Source organism: Corythoichthys intestinalis, chromosome 7, assembly GCF_030265065.1.
Source record: "Corythoichthys intestinalis isolate RoL2023-P3 chromosome 7, ASM3026506v1, whole genome shotgun sequence".
NCBI classification, from domain to species: Eukaryota; Metazoa; Chordata; class Actinopteri; order Syngnathiformes; family Syngnathidae; genus Corythoichthys; species Corythoichthys intestinalis.
In genome coordinates, this window is record NC_080401.1 from 7,691,948 (window position 1) to 7,709,677 (window position 17,730).

Here is a 17,730-nt window from a genome sequence, read left to right on the forward strand (position 1 = left end):
TTATTTCTATTTTCCAATGTTAATATCTAGTTGTCTAGTCTCTTCATCACTAGTCACCCGGTGTCCCCTTTCCCCCCTCCCCTCTGGGGAGGGGCTATTTTTCAGCTGCAGCCTCCTGACTGTCCGGACCCCTGGCTGGATAGACGTCCTCGCTGCTACCCCCGTCTCATCTGACTAGAGGGACTTCTTCTTGCACCTTCACTCCACTGTATTTTTACGGACTATAATTTCGCTTGCTAATTCCCATTAGCCGTTCTGGGGTTCCTGTCTATCCGTCCTGGGAGTGGATCTCTCCTGACTGTGGTACTCCCCAAGGTTTCTCATTTTTCTCCCAATTGACTCTGGAGTTTTTGGAGTTTTTCCTTGCCGGCATGGAGGGTCTTAAGGATAGGGGATACCCAGGACTTGAACTGCATCTATTCATCTTTGTTGCTTCATTTCTAATTGTGTATCATATTGCCTCTGTAAAGCCCTTTGAGACTTCTGTTGTGATTGAGGGCTATACAAATAAAATTGAATTGAATTGAATTGAATTTCTTAAATGGCATGTTTTAATATTTCAATTAATATGAATAAAATATGTTTCTTCCATCACCTTTGGTTTTATTGGATTGTTAAAAAGGTCCCGTTTTTTGGATCACCTTTATATTAGAAAAAATTGGGAAATGTGACATGAGCAGTTGTATTGAGTTCATTTTGCCTACACTTATCCCCTGAGTATTTTTTTCCCGAGAGCAATTTGGTGTCGCCTCCACTAGAGGGAGCCCTAGGCAACCACCAAGTTCACCTACGCCAGGGGTCGGCAACCCAAAATGTTGAAAGTGCTATATTGGACCAAAAAAACAAAAATGTCTGGAGCCGCAAAAGGCAAGGCAACGCAAAGCAAGGCAAATTTATTTATATAGCACAATTCAACACAAGGCAATTCAAAGTGCTTTACATCACATGAAGATCATAAAAATCACATTTAAATCAATACAACGTAAAAACCAAGACAAAAGATTGCATTTAATCACAAATAGAATAAAAATAAATAAATAAAAATAAAACAAAAATATAACAAAAACTACTACTAATAATAATAATTGAAATCAGCAATGGAGATGAGCACAAGAGAAATAGAAAGCAGGTAGATTGAAATATATAGCCAGTTATGGATATGCAGTGCTAAACAAAAGCGTTTTTAGCCCTGATTTAAAAGAGCTAACAGTTTGAGCATAATTCAGACAGTCAGGTAACTTTTTCCAGAGGTGAGGAGCATAATAACTAAATGCTGCCTCACCCTGATTGGTTCTTGTTCTTGGAATATGCAGAAGACCTGTTCCAGACGACCTTAGGGGTCTAGATGTCTCATAGGAATCTAACAAGTCAAGCATGTATTTTGGTCCAAGGCCATTAAGTGTTTTGTAGACGAGCAGTAGTATTTTATAGTCTATCCTTTGACTCACTGGAAGCCAGTGTAGCGATTTCAAAACCGGTGTAATGTGGTCCAGCTTCCTTGTATTTGTGAGGACTCTGGCTGCAGCATTCTGTATTAGCTGCAGCTTCCTGACTGATTTTTTATCAAGACCCGTAAATATACCGTTGCAATAGTCCAATCTGCTGAAAATGAATGCATGCATAAGTTTTTCCATGCCTTGTTGAGCCAGAAGCCCCTTAATTCTGGTTATATTTTTTTAGGTGGTAATAAGCAGATTTAGTGACGGACTTTAGATGACTATCAAATTTTAGGTCTGAGTCAATAATTACGCCAAGGTTTCTGACTTGATTTGTAGCTGTAAGTGACATTGTGCTAAGTTGCCTGCTTATCTTTGACCTTTCCTTTTTTGGCCCAAAAATGATCACCTCTGTCTTCTCCACATTTAACTGGAGAAAATTCTGGCACATCCATTCATTGATTTGATGAATGCATTTACTCTATAATAATGACTATAATAATGTGGGGACACAGAAATGTACAGTTGTGTGTCATCTGCATAGGTGTGATAGGAGATGTCATACTGTTACATTATCTGAGCTAACGGAAGCATATAGATGTTAAATAACAGTGGTCCAAGAATTGACCCTTGAGGGACTCCACACGTGAATTTGGTTCGTTCTGACTGATAGTTTCCGACTGACACAAAGAAATCCCTATCATGTAAATAAGACGTGAACCACTGAAGAATAGTGTCAGTAAGCCCTACCCATTGTTCCAATCTGCTGAGTAGTATGTTGTGATGAACCGTGTTGAATGCGGCGCTGAGATCCAATAGTAACAGAACAGATGATTTGCCTGCATCGGTATTCCGACGAATATCATTTAGGACTTTGATAAGCAAAAAATTAAAGCCTTAAATAAGCCTAATAATAATAATAAGGCAACACATGCTGTATGTATCTGCATAAGCTATATTAGACTACTGTCAACATGACTAAGTTGGTTAAAAATACATAATGAGCCTTCATGATTTTATTTTGTATTTTCCCTGCAGTGCATCCAACCCAACACGTGACTACTCTGTTGTATGATGCCAACTCAACTTCATTACAATATTAATGATTTTCTTATTATCTCGGTTTTGGTTTTGAAGTCTGCAAATAGGTGTTCTGATATGTTGATGAATGTCTCCTTCATGTTCTCACCATCTATGAACGGTTTTCCACGCTTTATTATCTCCCGGGTTGCAACAAAACTTGCAGCAGAGTTTGGCGATGCAATCCACTTCTTAAATCTATTTTTGCGCTCCTCTTAGTTCAGAACCAATGCAATCACACTTTTTATTCTAACTCCCAACTCGGTACTTGGCTTCAAATGTAGCATGCCTTTCCTTTCTGTCTTTCCACATTACTTTTTTTTATTTGACAAATTCTCACCACAGAGTAAACATTCAGATAATCCTTCTGCATTGGCAATGAATGCAAATAATTCGGTCTAAGAAACGTTGAATCCTCTGTTCTTCGTTGTTATTCTCTTTTTCCCTTTCGGATCCATGACCCATTACACAGCCGCCGGTTTGTTTCCAATAGTCACTTGCCAGGCATCCCACCCTGCTGATTGAAATGTGTCTCACAGGCCATGACGCAAATTTTCGATGACAGGAATGTTGAAATGTAATATTTATTCTACACATTTTTATAGCATTGGAAACCATTAACAATGTTTGTCATTTTTGTCCTCCTACAGAAACCATATCAAAACAAAAAAATATGTGTCCCTCCCCCATCTTTTTCCATTTTCAAACATTTTTTTAAAATGATCCAGGGAGCCACTAGGGCAGCGTCAAAGAGCCGCATGCAGCTCTCAAAACACAGGTTTCCGACCCCCAATCTATGCTGAGGGCCGGCTTTGGTTTTAAGGACTACCCTGACCTGCATCCAGCACCAGAGCATTGTAGTTTATACACTTTGTACAGTGGGGCAAATAAGTATTTAGTCAACCACTAATTGTGCAAGTTCTCCCTCTTGAAAATATTAGAGAGGCATGTAATTGTCAACATGGGTAAACCTCAACCATGAGAGACAGAATGTGGGTGAAAAAAAAAAAAAAAAAAAAAAAAAAAAACGTTTGATTTTCAAAGAATTTATTTGCAAATCATGGCGGACAATAAGTATTTGGTCAATACCAAAAGTTCATCTCAGTACTTTGTTATGTACCCATTGTTGGCAATAACGAAGGCCAAACATTTTCTGTAACTCTTCACAAGCTTTTCACACACTGTTGCTGGTATTTTCGCCCATTCCTCCATGCAGATCTCCTCTAGCGCAGTGATGTTTGGGGGCTGTCGTTGGGCAACACCGACTTTCAACTCCCTCCACAGATTTTCTATGGGGTTGAGATCTGGAGACTGGCTCGGCCACTCCAGGACCTTGAAATGCTTCTTACGAAGCCACTCCTTTGTTGCCCTGGCTGTGTGTTTGGGATCATTGTCATGCTGATAGACCCAGCCACGTCTCATCTTCAATGCCCTTGCTGATGGAATGAGATTTTCACTCAAAATCTCTCGATAAACGGCCTCATTCATTCTTTCCTTTACACAGATCAGTCGTCCTGGTCCCTTTGCAGAAAAACAGCCCCAAAGTATGTTTCCACCCCCATGCTTCAAGGTGGGTATGGTGTTCTTCGGGTGCAATTCAGTATTCTTTCTCCTCCAAACACGAGAACCTGTGTTTCTACCAAAAAGTTCTATTTTGGTTTCATCTGACCAAAACACATTCTCCCAGTCCTCTTCTGGATCATCCAAATCCTCTCTAGCGAACCGCAGACGGGCCTGGATGTGTACTGGCTTCAGCAGGGGGACACGTCTGGCAGTGCAGGATTTGAGTCCCTGGCGGCCTTTGTTACTGTTGTCCCAGCTCTCTGTAGGTCATTCACTAGTGGTGAATGACCGCTAGTCAGTGGTTCTGGGATTTTTGCTCACCGTTCTTGTTATCATTTTGACGCCATGGGGTGAGATCTTGCATGGAGCCCCATATCGAGGGAGATTATCAGTGGTCTTGTATGTCTTCCATTTTCTAATAATTGCTCCCACAGTTGATTTCTTTACACCAGGCGTTTTACCTATTGCAGATTCAGTCTTCCAAGCCTGGTGCAGGTCTACAATTTTGTCTCTGGTGTCCTTCGACAACTCTTTGGTCTTGGACATAGTGGAGTTTGGAGCGTGACTGACTGAGATTGTGGACAGGTGTCTTTTATACCGATAATGAGTTAAAACAGGTGCCATTAATACAGGTAACGAGTAGGGGTGCAACGGTTCAGTTAGCCCATGGTTCGGTTTGAACCTCGGTTTTGGGATCACGGTTTCGGTTCGGTTTCGGTTTGCGTTTTGCCTTTTTTTTTTTTTTTTTTTTTTTTTTTTTTTTTATAAACTGCCTTTATTTTACTTTTTAAAAAATGAAATAAACACTTAAAATGTAAACATTTTCGACTGTTAAAATGCCTCTTAGCTCTTTGGCAAGTGTAGTGACTGACTACTGAAATACACACACAGTAGTAAAAAAGTTACTTGGCAAAGTAACTGGTGATATCTTTCATGTTTTTTTTCATAAAAAAATAAAAAAATAAAATAAAATAAAAAATAAACCCAAAAACATAGTCACCTTTGCTATGTTTGGAGGTCATTTAATGTTGTGAATCAACCGTTAAAGTTGATAAAATTGCTCCCGTTTTTGCCTTAGTTCCCTTCTGTCTACTTTCGACATGTGAAAATTTCAAAACTGTTTCATCCTTTAAAGATAGACTCAAGTCAAGATTTTGCCGATTTAGGAGTATTTTGGATTAAAAGTTGCTGAGGTTCGCTCGGAAGGTTTACTACAAGAGCCTTGCTGAGAAGTGTACTGCTCTAAAATGGTGGCTGTTTACTAACGGTACCGTGTGTCATTTCGCATGTAGTTCTATATGCATGTTATATCTAGGCGTACATTGTATGATGTCGGCCACAGTCAGGAAATATTGGAGCCGCCTAGCATCGCGTTTGCTACAAACCAAACACGTGACCAAATCCAAACGGATGAAAAAAAAATCCGCAATGCACGAAAAACGTGCAGATTTTGAACGTAACGTACGGCGTACACATTTAAAAATCAGTGCTCACTTGTACAAATAACGCCGAGACCGTACAACTTGACAGGTATGAATTATAGTGGACCGTCACAGTTAGGTAGTAGCACTGTAGCACGGGACGTCCAACTATCAGCGGTCAGGGCGAAACTATGTGCTTTCGCGAAATCATCTTGGATGGCTTTGCGTGCCATTTCATAAATGTCGGGGATTATGTTGTTGGCGAAATATGTCCGCGAGGGAACAATATAACGTGGGTCAAGCGTTGCAATTAAATTAACTAAGCCCGCATCTTCAACCACGGAATATGGTTGCGTGTCTTTTGCAATGCACATCCCCACTGCGTGGGTTATTTTCTTGTGTTTTTCTGACCTGATATTGTAAGGCTTTTGGAACGCCTCTTCTACAGACCCGTGTGTTTTCACTGGTGTCATCTTCAGGGTTGTCCTGCTCTGAGAAAGCGATGTCTGTGGGTGATGCTGGGCTGAGGTGCCCAAGTCATGTTAGAAGTGTTGCCGTTAGCATAGGGAACAAGAGCTAAGCAATGCTTGCAAATTGTTTTTTTTTTTTTTCCCAATATTTTCTCTCCGTCTGCATTGTAGTCCACGGGGAAACTGAAATGTTGCCACACCGCAGATTTGAAAGAAGCCGGTGCCTCCTCAAAAATCGGTCTGTCGACTCCTCCGCTCGCCATAACATTTTTTGTTTTCTTTCTTGTTTCACGTTCACCTCGCTCGTAAGCGAGAGAGGGCGTTACTCGGCTCCTATTACACAGGTGTTTGACAGCGATTGGACATTTACTCGCGGGGCGGGAATTTCTACACAGCTGCGCTTCACGTCACACACAGGCACACAGAGTTTGACCAATTCATTCCACAAGCGTTCGGAATAAATTACTGTAATTGCAAAACCAAAAAGGCGCAGTTCATAAAGGCGGATTGAACCGCACAGGGCGAACCGTACGGTTCGGTTTTGAACCGCAAACCGTTGCACTGCTAATAACGAGTGCAGCCTCGTTAGACTTCGTTAGACCTCGTTAGAAGAAGTTAGACCTCTTTGACAGCCAGAAATCTTGCTTGTTTGTAGGTGACCAAATACTTATTTTCCACTCTAATTTGGAAATAAATTCTTTAAAAATCAAACAATGTGATTTTCTGTTTTTTTTTCCCACATTCTTTCTCTCATGGTTGATGTTTACCCATGTTGACAATTACAGGCCTCTCTAACCTTTTCAAGTAGGAGATTTTGCACAATTGGTAGTTGACTAAATAGATTATTTGCCCCACTGTATGTAGAGGTAAAACCAGCAGATGGACATGTTTTACCTTGATGACAGTGGAAGAAATCTGGATGTGGTGCAGCTTGTGAAGGGTGCTCTCTCTGTCAATGAAGTAGGAGGCAGCCAGTTGGTGGAGAGCCTCCAGTGTCAAAGCTGTACCATTAGTGTCAGTCAACTCAGTTGACCGACTCAACTTCCGCTTGTCCACAAAGATCATTAAAGATTCTTCTCCTATGAATTTGAAACACATATATAGACATTAAAATGTCATTAGTCAGTTCAATTTAGAAGTTAATTTACTAAATAAAAATCACTCATCCAGATAATGTTTAATTTATCTGAGAAGATAACATGATTGCAGTTTCAAAATAAATGAGGGTTTGAGGCTCAAGACAGCAAGGAAAATGACAAATGAAGAAAAAAACCAACACTTATTTATTTCAACTAGTCAATTTTGTAATTTATCTAATGTAGTGTGCACCACAGAAAACGATGGTAAGTTGGGTGGGTTCCGCAGGTTTGAGCTATTTTCAAAGACTCGCGGAGGGAGATAAATGCATTACGCTGGTTGATAAAATTTAGGCTACTTTTGACGGTTTTGAAAGGAACTGTTTTATTTCGTTTTAATAGCTAAACTTGTATGTCACCTTGAAGTTCAGCTTCGTTAATAAATTAGCATTTTAGCGCCTCACAATGCATGAGCTATGAACTTGCCTTTATCTGGTGTGTACAGCCAAATTCAACACAATGTTTAATTAATAAAATGACAGCATTAAAATGCATTTGATGCTGTTTTTTTAAAATTGTATTCATTTATTGCAGGGGAGGGGCTTGTAGCATATTCTGGTGTGTTTTAAATTTGTTTCATTGTGACAGGTGGATTTGCTTCTGCTTTTGACACCAATCTAAATAGGAATACTTTTCCCAAAACTGGATTTGAATCAGCTCAGGAAGATATTGGCAAAGTTGTACTTTGACAGTGATTTCCATTGACAAACATGTATTTTTAATGTTAGAAATTTGACAAATATATTGCGTGTATTGAAACAAAAACACAGTAGTTTTAACTTGTTCTAAGAAGAACTACATCTCTCAACAGATTTCACTACAATGTCTCCACCAGTGTTTCTTCTTGGTTATAATACAATTGGATTGTAAAATGGAAACCACTTATCTTGAATGGGAAGTTGTAATTTGGCCTGGTTTTTATTGAACAGGGTGGGTTTTACGGTGTAATTGGCCTGGAGATTGTCATTCTGATCTGGCAACCCTGACCACAGATCACATATTCATATTTATTTATATAGCTACAAAACCTGAGAGGTCCTCAAAGTGCTTTACAACAAAGTAAAATAACTAAATTATCGTTTGTGGCTCTAGCTCATACCGCCTTTTACGTTATTCTTACTCTAATACAATTCAAGAGACCTAATGCGCCATTGTGAAGTACAAATATAAAGTTATCAGTGTATTTACAGGCAACAGCGTTTAGAAGTTGAAAAATCCTTCAAACAACACAGTTCAAAATGTTATGCAGTGTTCATTTCAAGAGACTGGTGAGTCAAAATTCTCTTTCGATTTTTTCTAATATTCAGATTTTTTCTTTTTCATCCTGTCCAGTACAGCTGCTCTGACATAGAGAATGGGAGTCTGAGTTTCCTCATGGTCTGAACAGTTTTAATGAATCACATGGGAGTGTGATATACTCCCTTTGTGGATATTCATTGTGTTTCGTTTATTAGGAGAGAGCAGCGAGCAGGATGGGATTACGACGGGACAGAAAGAAAAATAGAAGAGGAGAGAGAGACAAGAGGAGAAGAACAAACAACAAGAAATACAATAAATGTCTGCACTACTTATGAATATAGTGGTGCTATCGTTAGCTAATTGTATTTTCCGTGGACAGCAAGTGGGAGACCTGATGACCAAGGAGAAATAGGACGGGGGTGAATAACAAAAATATGTGGTTAGTCGGGGTGGAGGGTACACAAATCAGCAATGTGAGATGAGGAACCCAGTATTATGTGACATGTAAGTGTGGATATGTTGATATCCTATTTTATGCTGCGTAATCGCTAATCCTGACACCAACAATTTCTCTATTTGAGTGTGTCTAGTTTCACCTAGTCATGCGTGACAGACATGTGATAGTCCTGCAGGCAAGTGGAAATGCTGTGCGGGGGCCGCCTCAGGGCCACGGCACCTCCCACCCAACCAGGGTGGGTAGGAGCAGGGTGAGCCTGCGCAGCCCATCCTTCATACCACAGCTCCGGTAAAAAGGCCATCCCTCTGGGACCCATGGTGGTCCCCCGGACCATTCGCGTCCCCATTAACCGGCCTTCAGGGAAGGGATGACGGGATGCGCCACCACCCCCAACGACTGCTCCCATCACGGCCCGCCCAGCCCACTATCCACCACCGCAGACCCCCAACTGACCCCCACGGCCCGCTAGGTACGGAGCAGGACAGGATTCCCTCATAAAGGGGACAAAATTCCTCCAACCCACTGGCACTCAGCCAGCGACCCCGGCCAGGACCCAAGGATGATACCCAGGAAAAAAAAGAGAGGAAAGCAAAGCAGAAGTGCGCACAAAAGCTGCAGCGGGATGGGACTGGAGCCCTGACCCCATCTAACCCCCGCAACCGGCAGCCCAGGTGAACAGGACACCTCGCCCTGGGAGCCACGCCATGCAGAAAAGTGTGGGACCCACCTAACGCCCTATTATATTATTCTGAGTAGAAATCTTCATAATATAGCAAAATATTTGGGGGGGTGTTTATGTTCTTTCAGAGTAATAAAAACAATAGGAATTTTTCATTCAATGACTATTGTACCATAATGCCTACTTTAGCCAAATCTACCTACTGGTGGTGTGATGTCAACAGAGTAACTTCAGACCATTTTTACAAAGGAAAAAAGGAGTAACGTCCCTTTCTTGACTGAAAACTAATTGGTTGTCAACGAGACTTATGTTTACATCTCTATGTACTTATACTCACTTGAACCTTGGAAACTATATCAACACTAATCCCCTCTTTGCATTCAATATAAGTTAATTAAAAAATGGCGATGTCAACACCTGCTGCTTCATCTCTATATAAAGCCAAATACATCCACAAACTGCTTCTTGGCAGTGTTTGGGAAAGCACCAAGTATTGATGAAAGTTGGAATTAGTAAAGATGTGCATGTGAGTTCTGGTGCTAATTGGTCACGGAATCATTAAAATGTGCCCTTTCAGTTGGAAACTGTCGGTGAATCAATTTCACTGAGGTCTAAAGTTTCTGTATTTTCATTTCACTTCGTTCGGGATTTTATGCAGGTTCATTAATTCTTTCAACTAGCCACAATGCATCTCTGTTTGATATTATCAAAGGAAAAAGCTAAGAGAGGCTTATGTGTAAAAAATGCGGTAACTGCCCATAAAATAGCGGTTTACCAGAAGTAGCAGAAACATTTAACATTTGTACTTATGTTATAGGTCTACATGTAAACCCAACCATGGTCCTAATATGCACGGAAAAGCAGCCTTTACATACATAATTAATACATAATATTCCCACTGCCATGATGTTCAGCAATCATCAACAGGCTCGAAAACAGTATCTTGGACTGAATGTGGCCTTTTGGATGATTAAAAGAACTTGATCAATAATTTCCAGAGTTGTCTGGCCTATCGAGCACCAAGAGTATTTGATTAATCAACTGTGTGATATTGGTGTATGCTCCTTTTTAAGTCACTGATGAACTGAATTTACTTGTCGTTTTATTACACATTTTCTAAAACATAATTTGGAGATACCTTTAGTACAACTACAGTATCAAACAATTTGACAGCTTTTTGCATGTACTGGATTCATTTGAATGTTTTTTGCCAATCTTTTCCTTTTTTTTTTTTCTTTATGCTGCATTACCTAAAATCAATGTAGACACAATCTTATCTCTGCATGTGTCTGAACCATCAAAGTTGTATCTCTCTTTGTCTCCAAAACCTCTCACCATTGATTGTTGCTCTGATGAAATCATTTTTTATTTGACCCAAACTGGCTACTTATTCATTTAATGACTCATGGTTCGGAAGGATGGAGAAAAGTGGATGCTACCTTGCATCAGGTGACGGAACTGTTGGGGCAGGTGACTGAACTGTCGAGGGAGACCGCAACTATTGGCAATGACTTGAGGGACCTGAGGTCTCGCCTACACCATGAGGAGTGCGAATTTGACTGAAGAGCAACCGTATTTGGGCATATTCAATTCTTATTTGGCTTAATTTGATTATAATTTTCCTTTCCCTTGCCCAAACACCCTTACCCCACCCCTCCCTTCTCCTGGAGAGAACCACGCAGATGGCCCTATCTCTTGCCCTTGATCTCTTCCCAAGGCGGGTCGCAGGGCCCTGCGACTCTTATTTTGTCTACAGATATGTACAAACACTGATACACTTGTGCAGACACACACAACCCCCACCCTCCAGTCTGCCACCTTTTCTTACTATCACCGATCCCCCTTCCCCCTTCCTCCAGCCATGACTGGTAGTTCTCCCCTTTTTTCGTAAAAAAAAAAAAAAAAAAATCCCTGCAAGTGACCTGTGCGCCGTGTCATACCCATGCTATGTTGTATGATATATGTGTGTCTACTTGTAACTTCTAATTTCTGAAGAAGAGAGAGAGGTGGCGGCGCCGAACAAAGTCTGCAGCTGCCCGATGCTCACTGATCGAACGGAATTTCGTTGCATTTGTCGTCATCTTGTGAGAGCGCGTGTCATTGACAAATAAATCTCTGAATCTGATTTCTGCCTTCTCCAGCTTGGCTTCCTGTCATCTTTTAAGTGGCATTGTCTCAAACCATACATAAGGACTGGCCTTACCACTGTCTTATGAACTTTGCCCTTCATTTTGGCAGACTCTTGTGTCACACAGAACACCTGGTACCTTCCTCTACCTGTTCCAGCCTGCTTGGATCCTCACCATTGCTGTTGGCCCCATTCTCCATTTTCCGCAGTTCACCTTTGTGGAAAAAATATTCTGTTCCTTGGATTGATTTTCCTGCTTCACAAAATTGGTGGACATTGACTTTGCTTTCACTCACAGTGTATTCAGCACAGCATTAAGCATTGCAGAAACAGTGGAGAACAGAATGAATACAACCCTTTCCCACATGTGTACGAAAGGAAAAGATATGAGGTGTGACTGGCTTGTTGTTTGGTAGTGTGCTCAAGGCACGCTGACACGGCTTATATAGAGGTGTTGTTTTTTTTTCTTTTAATGTGGGATTTGAAAATTGAAGCTTTGGTCCCACAACCAGTCACAGACATATCTACTGATGTTTTCTTTTATTTATTTACTTTTTTTTAGTCATTTATTTATGTTTTATGACAACATAATGAAGACAAGGATATTTGAAATAGGGTGCTGACACTGGAAACCTTTGGGGTAGATTTTAATCATAGGCCAGCTAAGTTGCCCCCTTCATGTCATTTACTTAGTCACAATGATCCCAGTGGTGATGGCAGCCCTGAATGCCAAAAATTGAATACTTATTGAAATTTGGCCCTAATCCCCTGCTTATTTATGTTTTGCTAAAAAATCTGGCTGTTGAAGGTAGTATCTCGCCAAGGGCTCAAAGGGGTATTGTTGTTCAGACCACAATATACCTGCACAGTCTCTCCTGACAAGGAGAGTATAGCTTACGTACAGTATACCACAGCTTGACCAAAAACATGGCTTGCCAAGAATAAAACGTGGATTCAAGGCAGGTCAGTTTTGCATCTACCAAAGTTATCCCCCTGGTCAATTTGCATGCATGAAGCCATACAAGGGAAAGACATGATGTCAAGTCGTTGACTGAACTTCCCTCGCGCCTACCAGTTGCTGTTAAGTGATTTGCAGAGTAGAGCATGAAATGGGAGTGGATTTTCACTCCCGTTTCCTCCCCCTCCCAGAAAAAGATTCCCATTCCATCCCAATCCTGTGGCTGAGTCAAAATGTACAGTGGGGCCAATAAGTATTTCGTCAACCACTAATTGTGCAAGTTCTCCCACCTGAAAATAGTATTAGAGAGGCCTGTAATTGTCAACATGGGTAAACCTCAACCATGAGAGACATAATGTGGAAAAAAACCCTAGAAAATCACATTGTTTCATTTTCTAATAATTTATTTGCAAATCATGGTGGAAAATAAGCATTTGGTCAATACCAAAATTTCATCTCAATACTTTGTTATGTACCCTTTGTTTACAATAACGGAGGCCAAACGTTTTCTGTAACTCTTCACAAGCTTTTCAAACACGGTTGCTGGTATTTTGGGCCCATTCCTCCATGCAGCTCTCCTCTAGAGCAGTGCTGTTTTGGGGCTGTCGTTGGGCAACACGGACTTTCAACTCCCTCCACAGATTTTCTATGGAGTTGAGATCTGGAGACTAGCTAGGCCACTCCAGGACCTTGAAATGATTCTTACGAAGCCACGCCTTTGTTGCCCTGGCTGTGTGTTTGGGATCATTGTCATGCTGAAAGACTCAGCCACGTCTCATCTTCAATGCCCTTGCTGATGGAAGGAGATTTTCACTCAAAATCTCTCGATATATGGCCCCATTCATTCTTTCCTTTACACAGATCAGTCGTCCTGGTCCCTTTGCAGAAAAACAGCCCCATAGCATGATGTTTCCACCCCCATGCTTCAACGTGGGTATGGTGTTCTTCGGATGTAATTCAGTATTCTTTCTCCTCCAAATATGAGAACCTGTGTTTCTACCAAAAAGTTCTATTTTGGTTTCATCTGACCAACACATTCTACCGGTGCTCTTCTGGATCATCTAAATGCTCTCTAGCGAACCGCAGACGGGCCTGGGGGCACATTGTGTTACTGATAGTAGCCTTTGTTACTGTGGGCCCAGCTATCTGTAGGTCATTCACTAGGTAATCCCGTGTGGTTCTGGGATTTTTGCTCACCGTTCTTGTTATCATTGTGACGCCACCGGGTGAGATCTTGCATGGAGCCCCAGATCGAGAGAGATTATCAGTGGTCTTGTATGTATTCCATTTTCTAATAATTGCTCCCACAGTTGATTTCTTTACACCAAGTGTTTTACCTATTGCATATTCAGTCTTGCCAGCCTGGTGCATATCAACAATTTTGTCTCTGGTGTCCTTCGACAGCTCTTTGGTCTTGGCCATAGTGGAGTTTGGAGTGTGACTGACTGAGATTGTGGACAGGTGTCTTTTACACCAATAATGAGTTAAAACAGGTGCCATTAATTCAGGTAACAAGTGGAGCCTCGTTAGACCTCGTTAGGAGAAGTTAGACCTCTTTGACAGCCAGAAATCTTGCTTGTTTGTAGGTGACCAAATACTTATTTTCCAATCTAATTTGGACATAAATTCTTTAAAAATCAAACGATGTGATTCTGTTTTTTTTTTTTTTTTTTCACATTCTGTCTCTCATGGTTGAGGTTTGCCCATGTTGACAATTACAGGCCTCTCTAATCTTTTCAAGTAGGAGAACTTGCACAATTGTGGTTGACTAAATACTTATTTGCCACACTGTATATCCCATCCCACTCCAGTTGAATGACTCCCAACCCCGTCCCGCTTACAGTGAATATAATATCTCCCACTGACCCACTCCCATTTTTTTATTATTATATTTTTTAAACACCATTAAGTTGGTCATTAGGAAAGTCAATGGATTGTTTTAATGGAATGGACTAGTCCCGCACAGTTTTTAAACGTCACATATTTTGCAGAGGCACCTTCATATTCCACTCCCAAGAAGTTTTCTGAGAACATGAACCTTCCTCCTACAAGCTTCTCCAGTTTAACAGATGGGTCATTATTTCTGAGTTTCATGTTCAGTTTTCTCTCCAGGTTTTTTACCTCCACCATTGTCTATGATGAGTCCCGGCAAATATAGTAGGTGGAAGTCGAAGTGTTGGAAACTTGGGATATTGCGGCCCACGAAAATAAAACTTATTGAAAATGGACGCGTCGGTCCTCTAGGTTTTTTAACACAGGTGAAAATCATCATCTATTTATGTGCTCCTGTTCCTGTTGATTATTATTTCCGTTCCATCCCAATCACTGGATTAATAACATTTTGACTCCCAACCCAGGGGAGTCACGCAGGAATCCTGTGACCCGTGGGATTTCCCAAAATAATTCATGCTCTAACGCAGAGGTGGGAAGAGTAACCAAAAATTTTACTTAAGTAAGAGTAGCGTTCAGTCACCTCCTGGGGCAACCAGTTGATGGGATATCATCTGCACCCAAGGACCAGCTTCCTAGAGTAGGGCAGGGGTCAGCATCAATCCTACAGGCGCAGGCAGCATTTTGGCTATAGTCGGAGCCAAACCAGGACACCAGGGTGGAGGGGATGAAAGTAATAAATAAATGCTTAGGGGGGCTGCTGCGGGATGGAGGGAGTGAAATCTTTCGCAGTTATCTGCCCTGTTCCACCCTATTAATATGGCTGCAGGGCCCTGTTTGGAAACTGATATTTCAGCCCCATGGGGGTGAAAGGTGCAGTGTATGTGTTAAAACCGGAGAGCCCAGTCAGGGAGATGCAGGACAGCAACAGAAAACTGGACCCCTGCGGTCTGCCTGCACATTATTTCCCATCGTCCCCCAAGGGAGTATGATTTATGTGATTCATTAGATTGTGGGTGGGGCAGGCAAGGGACTTGGCCCAGTGTCCCTCACCCTGTCAACCAACACTATGCGACATATACTGGATTAAAATTGTGTTGTTCAGGGACCAAACCTGGGTGGCAAAACCAGCGACAGAATATAGGTGCTGCAGCCTAGTCCGGTAGGCCCACAAGCAAGCTCTGTTCCAATTCCCTTGGAAACCATGAATGAGATAGCGTGGTTCAATTGGGATGAAATAGACCAATTAGGTCAAACCCAAAAAGGCATAACTGAAACAAATTTTTTCCATCTTATGTGTAATCATCCTGTGTCCTTGTTAATTGTAATGTATTGTCAGTCTACTTATTATGTTCTTATCTCCACCTGCTCCCATCCGCCCCGCTAATTGGGTCTACGACCTCCCTCCACCCATTCACCTCATGTCCAGGTGTTTCATTATTCTGCTTCCATCAAGCTCACTGTATCCATCAAATCTACTTCAGATCACTGTTCTTCATGTGTCATGTGTCTTCTTGTGTTTCTCCATTACATTGTTTCTTAGTTTTTTGGACTTAAATTTCGAATGCTTTAATACCATTAGGGTTGGGATTATCTGGCATGAAGCCGATTCGATATGTATCTAGATACAAAGGTTACGATTGGATTAAAAAAAACAATACATTTTTAAGGCCGAGCGATTCGATACGATTCAATACAGTTTAAGAACGATACAGTTCGATACAGAGTGAAAACGATACGATAGTAAACATTTGTTGTGTATCATAAATGAAACATAAATTATGCTTTACCACTGTTATAACTGGGGGAATAAAAACATGGCATTTTAGACAGGACAGGTCTATAATCATTACTTTAACCTTATACACAGCAGAGTCATTCACCTATGCCTGTGCTTCCACATTTTTTTTTTTTTATTCCTCATTACTGTATATACCTTTTTTGATTTTTCTTGAGGAAGATCAACTGATCCACATGGTCGTGTTTAAGTAGACTGCGTTTCCTGGAAACAATATGCCACCCTTTCCACCATTGTACTGGGTTATTTTTCAGGGTTAAAAATTCACGATCTCTGTACCGCTTCACACTTCACACTAGCTCTGTCCCATGCGAACAGATCCGGCTGCCTTGGTCACTTCGAAGTCCGACTTTTGTTTTCCGGGGTGCGTTGAAAACCAATCGCTGCACGTCGCTGGCATGGTGCACAAACTGTCCATTGTTTTAGCATGTTGCTTCGTTGCCAGTACTAGTTTTGTTTTGGGCTGTGAAGAAAACGCTACGGCGCGTACGTTACAGTGGTTTTGTCAGCTCTCGCGTTGTTATGACACGCCCGTGACGATCGGGTAATGACGGCTACTACTAGTGGTTCTGCCGAAATGAATGGGAAGTTGAGGCAACCATGACGGCGGTCACAATCTAAGTGCGCTGTGAGGTGAATGACACAAGCGCAGCATGTGAGGTAAAAGCTAAATTATTATCATATTAAGCAATGCATCGAACTACGCATTAGAAGCCAATTCTTGTGCTCGCGATAGCCGAATTCTATCTCTACTATCGGTTCATTGAATATTTAATGGCTAGTTACTGTCGAATGGTGACTTTACTATTGATACAGCTGTATCTCTCACCTGTAAAACCGGATATTTACTGGGGACGGGTTTCAATAAGCTTCGGCTTCTCCCGTCAGCCCTTTTCTTTTCGGGTTGAATTAATTTTAAACACATATAAATGCTGTATGTTTGTATGGATTTGTCATGCCTGAAGGGAAAAAAAAATTATAAATATCAAATATATCAATATCAAATATCCAGTCGTATCGGTTTACCGTTCTCAAGCTTATATACCATGCCATTTAAAATAACATTTTAAAACCCATACTCAGAGCATAACATTTTCTAGCCGACGCAAAGTAGGATACAGTAATCCCTTGCTACTTGGTGTGTCAAACTACGCGCCCTCAGTCCATTGCGGATTTTTTTTCAATTAAAAAAAATAATAAAAAATACAGATGAGCTGTCCCGTGCCGATCGCGTAGTCTCTCTCTCTCTCTCCCTCCCTCCCTCCCTCCCTCCCTGTTCTTTGTTGGTCACACAGTGAGTGCACTTGAGTTGCTTATTAAAGTTAATGATGATTGAGAGCAGTTAATGTTTGATCTTGCCAGAAAAGTGAACTTCAAAGCGCCACATGCGTCAAGCAATGTTTAACTTGTTAAACAGTTGCTGTGGGTAAGTGAGCAGCTGGAGCATATTTGATTGGACTCAAACAATGAAGCAT

At 41.3% G+C, this 17,730-nt stretch overlaps 1 protein-coding gene across 1 annotated transcript in view; it reads right to left on the minus strand.

The window, feature by feature from the left end:
• Window positions 1-17,730, minus strand: part of LOC130918507 (BMP/retinoic acid-inducible neural-specific protein 3-like) — a 163,673-nt gene that overhangs the window by 67,071 nt on the left and 78,872 nt on the right. Inside the window, exon 4 of the mRNA XM_057840250.1 lies at window positions 6,865-7,049. Coding sequence (XP_057696233.1) covers window positions 6,865-7,049 — 185 coding nt within the window. The remainder of the gene's footprint in view (window positions 1-6,864; window positions 7,050-17,730) is intronic.